Source organism: Falco biarmicus, chromosome 4 (assembly GCF_023638135.1).
Source record: "Falco biarmicus isolate bFalBia1 chromosome 4, bFalBia1.pri, whole genome shotgun sequence".
NCBI lineage: Eukaryota > Metazoa > Chordata > Aves > Falconiformes > Falconidae > Falco > Falco biarmicus.
The window spans coordinates 93,331,532-93,347,217 of NC_079291.1; the positions used below are offsets into that span (position 1 = coordinate 93,331,532).

A 15,686-nucleotide genomic window follows, 5' to 3' on the forward strand; every position below is an offset into this window, starting at 1 on the left:
AAAACTTTGAAGGTGCTCTCAGATTCCTGAATTGGGATTTTCCATGAATGGCTCAGTTTTCTGACTTAGCTGGTAGTGTAAACAGCACATAACCGTAAGTCTGGGCAGAAGTGGCAACTTCAAGCAGTGAGGTTAATCATGTATAATCATGTATGGAGATGGTATCTGCCCTCTCTTTGAACATGTATTGACGCTTTATCTCATTTTTTTTTTTCTTTTTTGAGTAGGTGATTAGCAGGTTACTTGACACAAGCTACTGTTGTCAGCTTTTAGTGTCATTGCATCAATCTGAAAATCCCATGTAACCAAAACACTTTTTCTTGCGTGCTTATTCTTAGTCATACAGACGGAAATTGCTGTATATGGGATTTTAAATGCAAGGATGCTAAATATCTTTGCTGTTCTATGGAACAGGTAACTGCTTGATCTGATCTGCAGAACGTTTCAGCATCATAGTTATTTAAGGCTGAAGACCAGTCATCTGTTGTCACTCAAAAATGTATGCAGGTTGTAGCATAAAATGAGTTGTAGTTTCTATGTTGGGTGAAAAATCCAAATGCCAGTGGTGCTGAGATGGGTCAGGGGCCTAATTACAACCTTTTGCATAGCCTTTATAATAAGCTGTGGTAGTGAAATTAAATACTTGGGTGTAACTGGCTTCAGTAAGAACATCTTGGTACCATTATGCAGAAAACCAGTGCCAAGAGGGGCTTAGTAGATACTTGGATTTTCCTGTGACAGGGAGTAGAACTTCTCTGGGTGTTTCATAGTGTGTATCATTGCTAAATACAGATGTTACATGTGAATGATTAGTGGTTTGTAGATTTTTTTTTTTTTCTTAAACACATGAAACCACTGAGTAGCTTCTTAAAGTCTCTCTAGATGTTTGTAGTAAAAACTGGGCACAGGTACAGAGCTCTGCAGTTGGGTTTCTGTGTGCCAGTTGTAGACTTAATGATACTTGCGCATTGCTTTCATTGAAAATCTGTTATAGTCTGATATATGTAGAAAATTTGAGTCTTATTTATGACTAATAGCTATAGACAAGCTTGAGCAACTATTGCAATTGATACTAAGCTCATAACGGACGACTAATGGAGTTGATAACCAGGTTTTCTCCCGCCCCCCCCCCCCCCCCCCCCCCCCAGTACTGTGGACGTAGGGAGCATAGATCTTTCTGGCAGGCTGAAGGGGTTGAATCGATCATGAACAGGTAGAATATTCAGTGTATAAACCGCGCTGCGATATGCCGGGCCAGGAGGGAGAAGTTTTGAGTTGTTAAGCTGAGAAGACGTTAGATATTGGATGAGGAGTGTGAAGTGGTGGAGGTACAGATCTCTGCAGCATATATGAAGACCAGTAACCAAGGTATTGGTTATGTGCGAAGCTACTTTTTTGTGTCATTCAGAATTTGAAATGGAAATAGTCTTTGAAAGACAGCTTGCTTGTGTATTTTGCCGGAGCACCATCGGGGACTGCAGACAATGGTGTGAAGATGGTGTGTCGGAGGCTGGCACGGCTGTTGCCCCGTGGAAGCGTGAATGCCCGCTTGTCTTCTGTGCTGCTGCCAGAGAGCTTCGTTCCTGGCCCTCGGGACAAAGTCATCTCAGTTACCTTCTCTTGTTCTTTGTTAGTGTGAGGTTTTGCTGCTTCAGGGAACCAGAAGCTCATTTGAAAAATTAAATTGAAAGATGGGAAAGAGACCGATGTTTATCAGGAAACTTATTTTTACTCTCTCTGTTCCTTCTCTTAAAGTATAGCCACAGTTCATAGCTGGCAACTTCTTGAAAGCTGCTTTTTCACTATTGTCCCCCCAAAACTGGCTGTAATTTCATGACATGGATGGAAGAAAGGGAGCATTATACTTAAGAACGTTAGATAAGGCTAAAAACTGACGCAGTTTAGAGTATTCCTTAATTTTACGATTTCTATCTCATTTGGTAGCAGCAGTAGTACTTCGCATTAAATAAGGACATCCATTTGGTTCTTTATAAGTGGAGTATTCTTCCCTGGTTGCTAAAATAAATCTTCATACTGCTTTTGGTGCAGTTATTTTTACTGTGTAAAATTGACTATAGATCTCTCTTTTTATTGTCATTATAGAAAACCTAGAATAAACTCTCAGTTGGTGGCACAACAAGTTGCCCAGCAATATGCAACCCCACCGCCGCCTAAGAAGGAGAAGAAGGAGAAAGTGGAAAAACAAGACAAAGAAAAACCTGACAAAGAGAAGGAGATCAGTCCCAGTGTTACAAAGAAGAACACTAACAAGAAGACTAAGTAAGTTTGAAGGATGCGCTGTTAAATGTGATTTCAGTAGCACTGTGCATTGATTAATTGTGCAGTTAAACTAACATCTTACTCTACTTCTTCCCTCCAATTCTTACAGACCAAAGTCAGATATTGTGAAAGATCCTCCTAGCGAAGCAAACAGTATACAGTCTGGGAATACTACAACAAAGACCAGCGACTCAAATCACACTTCAAGGTAACTTTAGTATAAAGCTGTTGGTATCTGAGCACTAGATAAAGAACAGAGACTTTTTTTTTTTTTCTTTTTAAATGGACAGAGGCAGAGTACTGTCTAACCCACAGGGTCTGCCAGTGTCAGTATGGCAAGACCATCAGTGGCTATGAGCCTTCTCCATGTACAGGCACTCAAACAATGCTGGTGAGAAGAGATTCAGGCATTGGAAATATTAGTTCTGTTGTCCACTCAGTTTTTGCTTCTCTGCTAAAATAATGGTACTGTCAATTGGCCATTAAAGCCACAGTGGGGGGAAAAACATTAACCAGCAATTGTGGTGGTCTTCATCAAATTCTTAGCATCACTTGATAGCAGTAACAAAGGTTACTTTTTCAGTTCCATATCCATAGTTCAGTCACTGTAATTGTCAAGATAATTTTCCAAGTATACAGGAATTCAGTCTGCATGAACAAATTTGCTAGAACATTGCAATCAACAAAAAGCATGAATGGTTGGTTTCCTATTTGTCCAAGTTTCAAATGAGTGGCTGTCTATGGAGAGAGGTTTATTCCTGGCCTTGCCTATACTGCATGCTTGTTTTCTTTAAGCAGTGTCTTGTACTCTGTTTCTAAAATGAAAAATTCAGCATCTAAGAACAGTTTTTATATTACTGAACTTAGAGAGCTACAAGAGGCTGAATTCAACTGGGTGCTTTGCCTATAGGGGCTATATGAGAATTGCATCTCTTTAAAATGGGCTGTAGTAAGTATTTTACAGTGAAGCCACATGAATTGAAAAAATATTAGTTAGCTGCAAACATTTGTAAAGCACATGGGAAATATGGTTAACACTGCTGTTAGCATTCAGTTTGGCAAGACATGACTCTACAGAAAACTGTTACCTTGGTAGTTTTTAAGTAATGGCATGAAAATCTTTAATAAGAGTGAATATCCTTTATACAGGAACTTGCTTGAATGTAGCGAGGGCAGTGTGAGACTTGCTGTGCTAGAAGACTGAGCTGTTTGCCGGGACTACTGTTAACTCTTCCTCAGCCCCCAAATACTGAAGTTGCCATTCCTGATTTGATTAGAGAAATACAATGTTATTGCAATGTTGTTTTTTTGGTCCTGTTGTGTTTTGTTTTTTTTTTTTTTTTTTTTGTTTGTTTTTTTTTTTTTTTTTTTTTTTAATGGGACTTATTTTGAGACTTAGGATGCAGGGTACTTGATGCACTTGACTAATGATATAATAATATTAAATTGATAGATTACATAAAATAATTGTTTTTACTCCTTTGAAGGAGTCACTCTGTCTACTGCAGTCTTTTAGTCCATGTTTTGTGGCAAGCTTTTGTCATTCCTTATTAATCCTTAATAGTATCAAGTCTGATTGGGTATTTTTAAGGGATACATCATCTCCTTCAGTTCCTAAACACTCTTTTTAAGTATTTAGTTTAGTGGAACCTTACTTGCAACTCACTGCCCTCAGGAGTACTGTCAAGAGTCTTTTTAAAGGATCTGAATTTTACAGAGTCACATCTGTTCAGATTTTTTTCATGCCCAGATTTCTTAACTGTTTGTTATTTTTGTAAATTGTCTTTTAAGGTTCTCCAGATTTTTAAGAAATCTGGTTTGGGCTTCTTGAATACTATGCCTATTTCCGACAAAATATCTTGGTTTGTTCCATGCCTTCCTGTGCATGTGTTCAGATTGATTTTGAAACATATTTCTTATTTGGCCATGAACCTTTTTAGCTATAAATGTGAAGCATCAGTGTTTAATTTTGCAAAATAACATGAATGGGCCGATCCCTTTGCCTTCTATAGGAAGCAAAAAACATGCATGTGCTGAAGAGACTGTCTGGAGACCTCCACCTGTGCTTAATCAGCTCTTTGCACAGGGGAGACCCCTAAAACCTCCTGCAGAAATGGTTGGAGGGCTCAGTTGTAAAACTGACATTGAGAATGTGTTTGTGAACAGGACTGTGGACAAATCCTGCACCTCAGCTCTGCTTCCCCCCAAGTCCTTCCATGTTACTTTGTCATGGCATTTAGGGATGCATGGGCAGTTTCATTCAGGTGCTCAGTGCGTGGCTTGTCTCAAAGGCTGCTGGTAGCGGGAGCTGTTCTGGGCAGAATGTAATGCAGCTTAGGCCACATCAATTCCTTTCTCTCTTTCCTTTTTTTTCTTCCCCACCCCCCCACCCCCACCCCCCCCCCCGTTATGGCTATCAGCACTGGCTTTTGACAAGCAATAGCGGGAGTGCGTGTTCAACACTACAGAAAGGTGGAGGCAATAAGGTCTGTTCCGGTATCTGGGCCAGCATTTTTTGGCTGTTTCTGAGTACAAGAAAAAACAAATGACCCAGGCAAATTACAGGAAGAACTGGGTTTCCTAGAGGAACTCGGGGCTTAGGGAGGAAAATACGTACGCGTACTACGCTTCCGGGAACGCTTGTGCTGTGTTTGCTGCCGATGCTTTGGGGGCAGCCTGCGTCTGCTGAGATGCTATCTGAAGGCCAACGGAAACCCCAAAACTCGCTGAGCTAGCTGGCCTTTCTTGTTGCCCACAAACAGGGTGACATCATTTAGCCTAGCCTGGGGTTACGTGTTGAATTTCCCAACTCCCGTGAGCATGTATGTACAACACATACGCGTGGGTGTGTGTCACACTGCTGCGGGAATTCACGAAGCACGGCTATGGGGCTGAAAAGGCTGGTCACTAAACGAAGGGGCTGTTTTTCAAGTAGGAGGTTTTACTGATGGTTATCCCAGTGTAGCAGTATTTTAGTTGTATTTTCTATCTATTAGAAATGCCTTTGCTGTGGTACTTGTTAAAAATTGAAACAGTCTCCTAGGTTAGATGTGAAAATACTATTTTCAGTGTGGTAACTTCATTTTTGGTAAGGAGTCTTGCAGAAATACCATTGTTCTATTTTTGAAGCCGTACATCTGTCCTTAATACTTTTTTATATTCTGTCCAGTTCTAGAATACCACTTGGATGCCTACTACTTAAGGACTGTCCCCTTAACTTACCGCTGCAAGCCACTGAATATGCATGGCCGATACAAAGTCGGCTTAATTTCCTCTTTTTTTTCGTTTCGACCACACTAGCCTAGCTGCAGATGAGGAGGAGTAAAGGCAGATTGGTTTAAAAGCTGGAGCTTGATCCCAAAGTAAACTAACCTTCCCTCCATCCCTTGGAATAAGGCAGTTTTCAGCAAGCTACTTTTCACTGATGTATAAAGACTCTCCTTTTTAATTTCCCTTTTGGGAATATTCTGCTGCTTAAGCCTGACCCTTAATTAGGAGTAAAAGCTGTGAATTGCAGCAGTTGCTGTGGATGACTTGGAATTTGCTGGTAGCTGAAGGAGTGTCCAAGTTTTGTTGTATCAGAGCTTTGGACCAGCCCCTGAAATGTGCATGAATGTTGGCTTCCTAGAGTCTAGACCCTTATTAGCTACATTACTAATTGAATGATAGCACAGCATGCAGATTACTGAGATAATCCTGAGCAATAAATACCAATGTGTTCTTTTCTGGTGGTTTTTTTTTCCCTTTTAGTCTTTTTCTCCCTTCCTCTAACCAAAAGCACTAGCTGCAAGAAATACTGCTGTACATACTGGATTTTATTTACAATAACCTTGGTTCCAGAGGGAACATTTTAAGCAATTTTATACATAGGCTGATTGGGCATCTGATTTGTATAAGCTCAAAGCAGTTGCGAGAGAAGCCAAGTTGTCCCAGTGCCTGTGTTGTTTGCAGCTGCAGAGTTCCAATATGGGAATGAAAGAGCTGTGGTCAAATGCTTTCATGTGGTTTTGTATTGCAGAGTCACAGCCTTGTCTCATAACATCAGGGCACATGATGAGATGGTGAATTTAGATAAGAGAACTCTTTCATCTGCCGCTTGGGGAGGAGATCCTTCGGTCTGTCTGGCTCCTGGCCGCTTGGCTCTGCTGTAGTGTCCTCCTTTCTGGCAGAGTTGGATTAGGGATAAGTCTACAGCAGATGCCCTTTGCAGAGCTCTGCAAGACAGGTCTTTCCTCTGGGGCTGAGCATGCTGCTGCAGCCCTGGCAGCCCGGGCTGTCACAGGGAGCAGGTCAAACCTTTGTCCTCTGCTGTGCAGCGCTTGCCGCTGCCTAGGTTCTCTTCCCAGTTATTGCCATCTGTGCAGGCGACTGGAGGACGAGTCACACTGAGTTTGTTGTCAAATGCTTTTTCTAATAAACTTTTCCTTTCTTGTTTGTTTTTATCCTTCTTATAAATGTTTTCTCATTTGTTTTAGACCCAGACTGAAAAATGTGGACAGAAGTACCGCGCAGCAGCTGGCAGTCACAGTGGGAAATGTCACAGTAATTATCACAGACTTTAAAGAAAAGACTCGCTCTTCTTCCACGTCGTCTTCTACAGTGACCTCCAGTGCAGGATCAGAACAACAGAATCAGAGCAGCTCAGGCTCTGAGAGCACAGACAAGGGCTCGTCCCGTTCCTCCACGCCAAAGGGGGACATGTCGGCAGTCAACGATGAATCTTTCTGAAAATTGCACATGGAATTGTGGAAACTATGAATCAGGGTATGAAATTCAAACACTCCACCTGCCCATGCTGTTCAAATCCTGGAGAGCCTCTTCTGCGCTTGAACACACACTTTCTTGGACATCAACCTCTTACCGATGCAACCAGGATATAATTTCTGCTTGCCGTGGGCATCTGGCCACCAAGGAATTTCTCACCCTAACAATTACTCTTGACACTTTTATGTATTCCATTGTTTTATATGATTTTCCTAACAATCATTTATAATTGGATGTGCTCCTGAATCTACTTTTTTATAATATCTGCTGTGCACAATTTTCCATGAACATTACAACTTTTTGTTTTGGGGTCGGGAGTGGGTGGGGAGGGAAGGGAGCTTTATTTATTGCATTCACAAACTCCATCCTCTTTCAACATATCCTTTTTAAGTTCAGTTCTTCTTCCAGTTATACTGTGTACTATCAGTTTTGATATAAATTATATATAAATATATATATAAATAAATATATATAAAGGGTTATTTGAAACCAATACATGGAAACGCTGGTGCTTGAAACACTGTGAAGTGAAAAAAAAAAATAATTGAACCATTCAAGATCTGGGACAGTCCCCTTCTGTGAAAGTACTGAAACTGAAATGGAACTGGTCTTAGGTGAAAAGCGTTCCTGAAGGTTTGAACCTGGATGGGGATCCATTCTCTCTATTGTTCCTTCCCCGTTTCTTCCCTAGGCAATGGCTAAAATGTACTGGACACACAGTTTTGATTTTTATAGCTTGGGATCTGAAATGAGAAAAGATTTGCTCCAGGTAGCTTGTATTTCCAGTAGGGTAACTTGGATTGGTGATGTGCAAGTTCGTGCCCGGCTGGAGCGTAAGCGTTCGCAGCCAGACTGGTGTTGGCATGCCACGGAGTCATGTATTTTGGTAACGTGAGCATTGCTATGTTGTGCATAGCCAGTCCCACAGATATTTGGTGGTTTTAGATTTAATTAATTTTGTCCACCTGCATCAGTAACCAAGGTAACTAGAACTGGAGCGGTTTGAAGGCAGCAGGGAGCCGTAGGACTGGGAGCGAACAGGCGCTCACTCCAGCCAGCGGCATGTGGGTCGGTGGTCGTCAGCCCCCTTCTCTCTGTCTCGGCCGTGCTGTTGGGGTGGCTCTTCTTGAAGTCCATCTGTATTCCATTTCTGAACAGCATCTCGTCCAGGGATGATGTTGGGCTTGTCAGCATTTGGATGCTTCTGGGTCTCCTGCTATGGGAGCAAAAGTAGGGAAAAGCTTTTATGCTGGCAAGTGAGCGACATGCGTGGCTCATGCTCATGACCAGCATCTCCATTCTTGCTCTAAAGCTATTCAGACTGTAATTTCTTTTCCTGGCCTGTTAGTGTTGCTTTGCAGTTTACCTTCCATGCATTATCCTGCTAAAACACTAGGCTGAAGAGGTGAAACAAACTTCTTTTTAAAAAAACACACAACAAAACCCGAACCTCTTTGGCTTTTCATCTTTATTTAGTGGCCCCAGGGTGCTTTGTAGTAATTTCAGGCGCAGAGGCTGTGGCATTCATTTGACATCAAATGCATAACTTCTGGGCGTGAGGAAAGAGGGCCACATTTTGACAACTTTGTGCCAGCTTGTTATATTGTGAATTATTTGCTTAGCAAGAGTAATTTCTCTTTGTGGAGGCAACTGATTTAAGATTTCTTTTAAAATCTGTGTGGTTTTGAGTAGCAGACATAGGTTCCTTTTACACTGCTGACAGAAACGTGTAAGGGATCTGTTAGAACTGCTCGAGGGTACGTGCAGTGGCAGTGCCTTTGCAGCAGTGGTTTTATTCTGGATACGTTAGCATGGGCACCCCAACTTAATTCTGTTTATATTCACAGTATAGGCTGTCTTTACCTTTTTAAGCATTTTTAAAGTATTTATTAAAGAACCAAAGGAAACCAGATGCTTCCTATGAGCATCAAGACAATTTATTATACATAGTTTTAAATACTATGAATTTCTCAATCCACATTTTAACATTAGTGGGATATTGCAAAGACATTCCTTTTCCAGTTTTTACTATTCCTTTAAGGGTCTCAGGGAGGGTAAACTGGTCAGCCATATTTATTTATTTTACTGAAATGTATTGGAATAATTTTTTAAGAGAGATTTTTTGAAGATGCCCCTGAACTTGTATATTTTGCACTGCTTTATAAATGATCCATTATCAATTAGGCTTGCGTGCATCTTGGCCGCGATCCAGTGAAGAGTGTGAGCGAGCGGCGAGTCCCTCTGGCTTCAGCAGGGCAAATTCTGGTGCTTCAAGTCAAACCGCGCACTCACCTTCTTCGTTGAATCTGGGAATTTGTGCAAAAAAAAAAAAAAAAAGCATTGTGTGTACCAGGAAATTGCTTCTTTTTCAAGTGAAAATGGACCTGTAGATCAGTTGAAAAAGCTTTAACGCCGTAACCAGCTACTCATGGCTACTGGTAAAGTCAGTAACATCTATCTCTTTTGGGCGTGCCTCCTCAATAAAGTAGCTTGCTATAAATAAGTAGGAAAATTTCTTTGGAGCAAGTGACCTGTAATTCTGCATTCAATAGAAATTGCTAGCTAAGCATTGAACCTCCCCAGCCTCATCCGTAGCTGTTGTGTTGTGGATTTGAAGGATAACGTTTGCTTTTACACTTGATTTCTGAAGTTAGCATACTCACGGCACGCGTCCACGGGTGGGATTCCCTCCGCGCTGTGTCTGTGGGATACCCCGCTGTTGGTGGGGAACGTGTTTAAAAGCCAAACCAACCAAAACACTAGTGTAGGGGAAGGACCAGATTCGTGGTGTTCAGTGGCACAGAAAGCAGGTAAGTAAAGCACAGTGTTACATTTGCGAAGTTTCAACTCTTACACAGACACACACACACACACACACACACACACACACACAGACACCAACACAGCTTGCCTGACTTGCTCAGTTTGACGTAGTTCTGCAAAGGAAAAATGACAGCGTTTTACACCACCAAGCTATTTATTTTAATTGGAACACTTTGCTTGTTTCAAATTGGACAGATCAAAAATTTGGCAGCAGCTTCCGTGAGTTTATTTCCACTGAGATGTTTTCACCTGCCTTACCAAGATCATTCTCAGTCTACTTTTTTAAGCTCTACCATAAACTTAAATTATTGAAAATTTATTAATTGCTGACTATATAATAACCTTTGCTTGTATGTAACCGAATGGTTTTAAGAGCCAACATTTAGAGTATGACAATGGAGCTGAACAGTTTTTAATGCGCAAGCAGTTCTGTTCTTGTGTATGACTTGTAACCTTAATTTACTGTGTAAAGATGGTTACATTATTTCCTTAGCTTTGTTTGTTGGAGACAAATATAGAATGCTTGTTTAAGTATGTCAAAACATAATCTTATCTTGTGGATTTTTATGTTAATGTATTATACGAGCTATATTTTTCATTTGCCCAGAAAGACAGCTTGTATAACGCTTTTGAAAGTTTTTCCGCTCTGTAAAGTCTTTAGAGCTGACAGTCCTGTTAGGTTTGTTTTAATCTTCATGCTAAAGTGTCAATGGTGGTTTTGTGAACTGGTCAGAAATTCACAGGTCTTAAATGTTTTTGGGAAATTTATATTGGACACTGCTCTTTGTCTAGCAAATAAAAGATGTTAATATATTCCTGTTACTGGCATGTGCACGACTGTTATTAGAAGCCACTTTATCATTTTCCTGCTTTAAATAGAAATGTCTATTTATGAATTCTGCTTGTAGTTTTTTCACAAATAAAATAGTAAAATTTAATTACATCTGAAAGCTCTCTTTTTTGGGAGATGCCAGTACTGAGAAGAAGTGGAGAGTCTTGTTGTTGAAGCAGTTTGTCAGTCTGTACATCTTGCCCGTGAGCCACCGCTCGAGCACCCAGTTCTGCAAACACTGGGTTGTGCACACAGAAAACTTCAGTCGAGTGAGTAAACCCAGTTTGTTCGCTGGGACTGACGATGTATGGAGAGTTTGTGGCACATGTGTCTGCAGAATTTGGGTTCTGATAAATCTTTTTTCTCTTTTCTGTAGCTGCAGAAAACGGTGAGGCTTAGTGCAGAGGGTTTCAGTGAGAGCCCTTGGGAGTTCCTTCAGCTGTCTTGTGCTAATGAACTCCCACGAGTAAAACTAATAAAATTTAATTGAGAGCCTAATTGTATTTTTGTAGTGTAAAAATACTGGTATTTTGCAGGCAGTATGCTGGTCCTCTGCCTAGGAAACAAGGTGATGTGAATTACTATGCCTTTTTTTAAGTTTGTATTTCCCCCCCACCCACTCGAGACAGGAGATGTGTGACTGAACTGTTCACATATGAAGCTGAAACTTGAAAAGCAAGCAATAGGTGAAATGCATAGGGGAAAAGAAAAAGTATCTTACTCTAGAGCTTTTCTTCAGGAACATGAGGACAGTGCCTAAACTAAAAGCTATTTGGATATTTTTGTGTGTGCTGGGAGAAGCATGTGTTACAATTAGAGGTTGTTTAAAAAAACCCCAACACTGTGCAAACAGACTCCTAAAGGCTTTTAACCTCAGTTGGAAATGATTCAGAATCCTTTGTGCCAAGAATAAGAAGAAACAGGAAAGGTAGTGGTTGTTCTATAGACCTGAAAAGCACTTGCTTGGCATGCCGGACGGGTGAGTAGGGAACTAGTCCTTGCCTCGGAGCGTACGGTCCCTGTCCTCAGCCTACAGCAGCCGAAGGTGCCGGAGCCGCTGCCAGGGTACGGCAGCAAGAGTGGAGGAGATGGGCATCCACCTGCCTCATCACCAGGTGGAGGCTTGAATGCAGCCAGCAAACAAACTCCATGGAAGGTGCCCGCTGAGCCTGCCCAGTCACCACGTCCCTGGGATTTCGGTCGATCCGTCTGCTGGAAATCCTTTGCCTTAGAACCGTGTGCGATGCTGGAGCTGCGGTCAGCGGAGGCTGCAGGGATAAGGGCACTGAGGCTGCTTCAAGGTGTGTGCTGGACTTGGGTGTTGTGTTGGGGGGGTCGTGTTTGTTACCTGTAGGGAATACAGAAGGAGCTGGGGAGCTCTGGATGGGGAAAACTAGTTCTTGGCTCCTTAGGGTTTTGCAAATTTATTTCTGGGCCAAACAGCCAATTGTTTTAAGACTTAAGCTATTTTTATTTAAATCTGAGCTCTTTGGCACAGCAGTTTGGGGGCAATTAAAACAAGAAGAGGCTACACCCCGCAGCTTGGAAGGAGCTTTAGGAACCCAGGCAGGGCTGTGCCTGTTCCTTACCTGTCAGCTGTGCAGCCCTCGCAGTAATTAGCTGTGGACGTCCAACTGCATTTTATTGCATTTAGGTCCCAATGGGAGTTTCCAAAGCAGAAAGTTGTCTGCAAAAGACTCTACAGATGTGATGAACAGCCGTGCCAGTCCAACTGCATCCCACCAGCATGCGACTGTGCAGTGCCATGCTGAGGCAGCCAAGTGCCCTGGGACCCGGCTTGTGTTGGATCCCAGCTGTGGGCAGGCTCCTTCCCATCTCTCAGAGGCAGCTCCCTCAAGAAGAAACTGCATTTGTAATCGCAGAGCTGCTGCCCATCTTTTCTTGTTTGCATGACCAAAAGTAGAACCACCAAAAATCTGGCTGGAAAACTGGGGGCCACTTGCTGTGGGAGAGGGGTGTGAAGACGATGCACAGCTCTGCTTTTGTGGTTTTGAGTGTGGCTTCCTCCAGAGTGCAAAGGTTTGGCTTCAGGCAAGTGTGTTACCTTGCAGTAGGCTGGATGGACTGCTGCAGCCTCATTTATTTGGCTGTTTAAAGGTAAACCTGAGTCTATGATTTATTTTTTTTAAAGAGAGCAGAGCTATGAAACATCACTTCTGATTCACAAACTGAAAAGCTAAAACCAAAAAAACCCACCAACCCCCCTAAAAAATCGCAAGTGTATAGGTCTCCTCACGTGGATCCTTGTTTTGCAGACCTTTTTTCTTCTTTTTCCCTGTGCTGCTTTCCCTTCACCCCCCAGAAGGGAAATGAAGTACACGAGCATGGTACAGGTTGCATTTCATGCATCTCTGCTCCTCTCTTAAATCCCCTCGCAGTGCTCGCTGGCAGCCTGGGTTTTGTGGGGCGGACGCTGTGGCTGTGCAGGCTCGTGAGCTTGGAGCCCGAGCGGGGCTCGAAGCCTTTCAAAGGGAGCCACAGCGGAGCCAGCATGTCCCGATTGCTTGTGGAAAACCAGCAGGATCTGGAAGGAAGAGGGAGAAGGGCTGCAGTTTGCAACACCCGGATTCTTTCATGGCTTTTGGAGTGGTAATAAGGGCAAAGAAACATTAGGTCTTTCTGCCTTTCTTTTTCTCAGCTGTTTCTTTCTGGAATATTTACATGCATGAGTCTTGTCATTTTGCTCTTGCTGTCAGCTGGTGCAGCGAGGCTTGTTTGCTCTTTTCCATCTTACGAGGGCTGATTGCTCGGTATTCGCACGGAGCCCTTTTCCAGACAGGGTTGAGGCTAATGCTGAACCCGTCTAATCAGAACACATCAGAAACTCCTGCAGTGCGCTCTCATTGTTTATTTGGATGTCTCTGCAAAGAAAAAGCTGCACGCAGAAGTCACCAGTAACATCAAAAGGCTGTTTGGGAAATTCCTAATCAAAGCATTTCAAGCCACACCAGTGCAATTACCCCACTTGCAAAACTTCCCTATGGCATAGCATAGGAGCCTGTAGCAGCAAAGAGCACTCTGTTCCTGACTCTGCTCTTCACCTAATATTAATACTGAAGCTAGAAAATAGCATCTTTTTGCAGCCAGATCTTGTTGTGCTGCAGCCTCACAGTACCTGCCTGAAGTCCTTTGTTGCTCCTCAAATGGGGATCGCTCCTTGCAGAGCAATAAATGAGCTGGCAGCCCTGGCTACGCAGGAAGCACGGAAGGCACAGGCTGGTCATGCTTCCTAGATCGGGAGTCAAGGAACAAATACTTCTTTGTTCTCTTTTATGTCTTCCATACAAAAAAAAAAAAGGAAAAAAAAAGAAATTCCTCTCCACCATGACTACTTATTATTTCCAGGATCCCAAAGACTTCATGACTTTCTAACATTTCTAATTTTTTCCAACTTTTTTTTCCAGCATTAGGAGTTGTCAAAACCATTGTGACGTATTTGAGAGGCCGTTCCAGCATGCACATTGCCTCCTCCAAAACCATTTGGAGGAGGACTTAGAACTGCACAGTAGCTGCTGGGGACTTACAGTGTGAGGATCCCCTTCGCCCTGCCTCCCGTGCTCTGGCCATCGTCCCTTCCTCCTGCCAGCAGGTGAGGCAGAGGCCTTCAAAGCCTGTCGGGCTGATGGCCTTCGCTTAAATGCTGTGAAATTCCCAGTGTAATACACACTTGATAAGAGCACATCAAAAGCTCTTACGAAGTATTAATTGGCCACAGCTACTGGAGCTGGCTGGAGTTGAAGGGAGGAGGTCTGAAATGTTTAATCTGCTATAAGTTGCTCTCAAGTGTTGGGAAAAAAAAATTTGGGAGCTGAATTTGGATATGAAACATCCCCGTGAGCAGGAGGAAGTTGGCATGCTGCAGAAACAGCACATAGTCGCCCAGGTAAGAAGGGGAATGAATAACACCGATTTCTGTTCCTCCTCAAGCTGTGCTGTCGGCCTGTATGATTCACGTTGCCTGGGGAGTTTGGCGTGGAGTTGGCAGGAGGAGTTTTCCATGTTTGTATGTGTATTTTAGGGATTAAAGCTTAGAGCAGTGTAGGCAAGCAGGAGAGCCACTGAGACAGCAATTCTGCCTTCGCCCAGAAATTAATACTTGTCTAATACGTATAATATATAATCTTAAGTATGTTAGAATTTATGTAGGTTTTAGAGATGTTCTACGTGACAGGCTAAAGATGTGGTAAAGTTTAGAGGCATGACTTGTCAAAAGTTTTCTCTGATAAGGGTTGACTCTTGTTGACTCTCTCGAGGAATTGGCAGCATAAGCCAAGTACGAATAGGGCCAATGATCCCTCCCGCCCCTTTGAGGTGGTTGTTACTGTCTTGCTCTGCAGATTGACTTCAGCAGCAAGTACATTGTCTCTCTCTCTGTTCATATGCTTTACTTCCCAATGGTGTTTATAAAAATAAGATGAAGCAAGAAAAACATATCTCTCCGTTAAACTAATTTATTCCTGATCCAAGAAAGCCAAAATTATGGAGTGGCAGAGGGAACCTGGTTAGGGCTGAAGGCTGATGCTACTCACTGGGAGGGTCAATTTATTTATATACCCAGATTTTTTGCCCCAGATGTGAAGAGATGTTGGAAGAGGCTTGTGGAGACTGGATGGAGAATCCTCTGTGGTCTCCAAATCTTTCTGTGCAGCCTCTGTAAGAGACTGAGGTTTTGGCTGAGGGCTAGAGCTGCATCCAGGCATTAACAAGCTTGATAGCAGAGAGCCAGTGAAAAGCCTGGCAGCAGCCCTGCAAGCCCAGGATCTGTGCTTGCTACCAGGAGACCGAGGGGATGGAAATGTATTTAGCTGCTCCTATTGTTCTCCTTATTCATCCGAAGTTTTGCTGGTGTGAAGCTAAGGAAGGAAAATGTGGACTGGAATTGCGGAAATGCTCCCTGGAAAAGGAATATGGTGATTCCTGGGGGGCTGAATTGTGACTGCGGTGCGGGGCGTGATGAGTGTGTGAC

At 42.8% G+C, this 15,686-nt stretch overlaps 1 protein-coding gene across 1 annotated transcript in view; it reads left to right on the forward strand.

Moving 5' to 3' along the window:
* RYBP (RING1 and YY1 binding protein) overlaps positions 1-10,805 on the forward strand; it is a 47,012-nt gene extending 36,207 nt beyond the window's left edge. The window contains exons 3-5 of the mRNA XM_056337142.1: positions 2,104-2,280; positions 2,390-2,488; positions 6,756-10,805. Coding sequence (XP_056193117.1) covers positions 2,104-2,280; positions 2,390-2,488; positions 6,756-7,008 — 529 coding nt within the window. The 3' untranslated portion in view covers positions 7,009-10,805. The remainder of the gene's footprint in view (positions 1-2,103; positions 2,281-2,389; positions 2,489-6,755) is intronic.
* Positions 10,806-15,686: the final 4,881 nt, after the last annotated feature.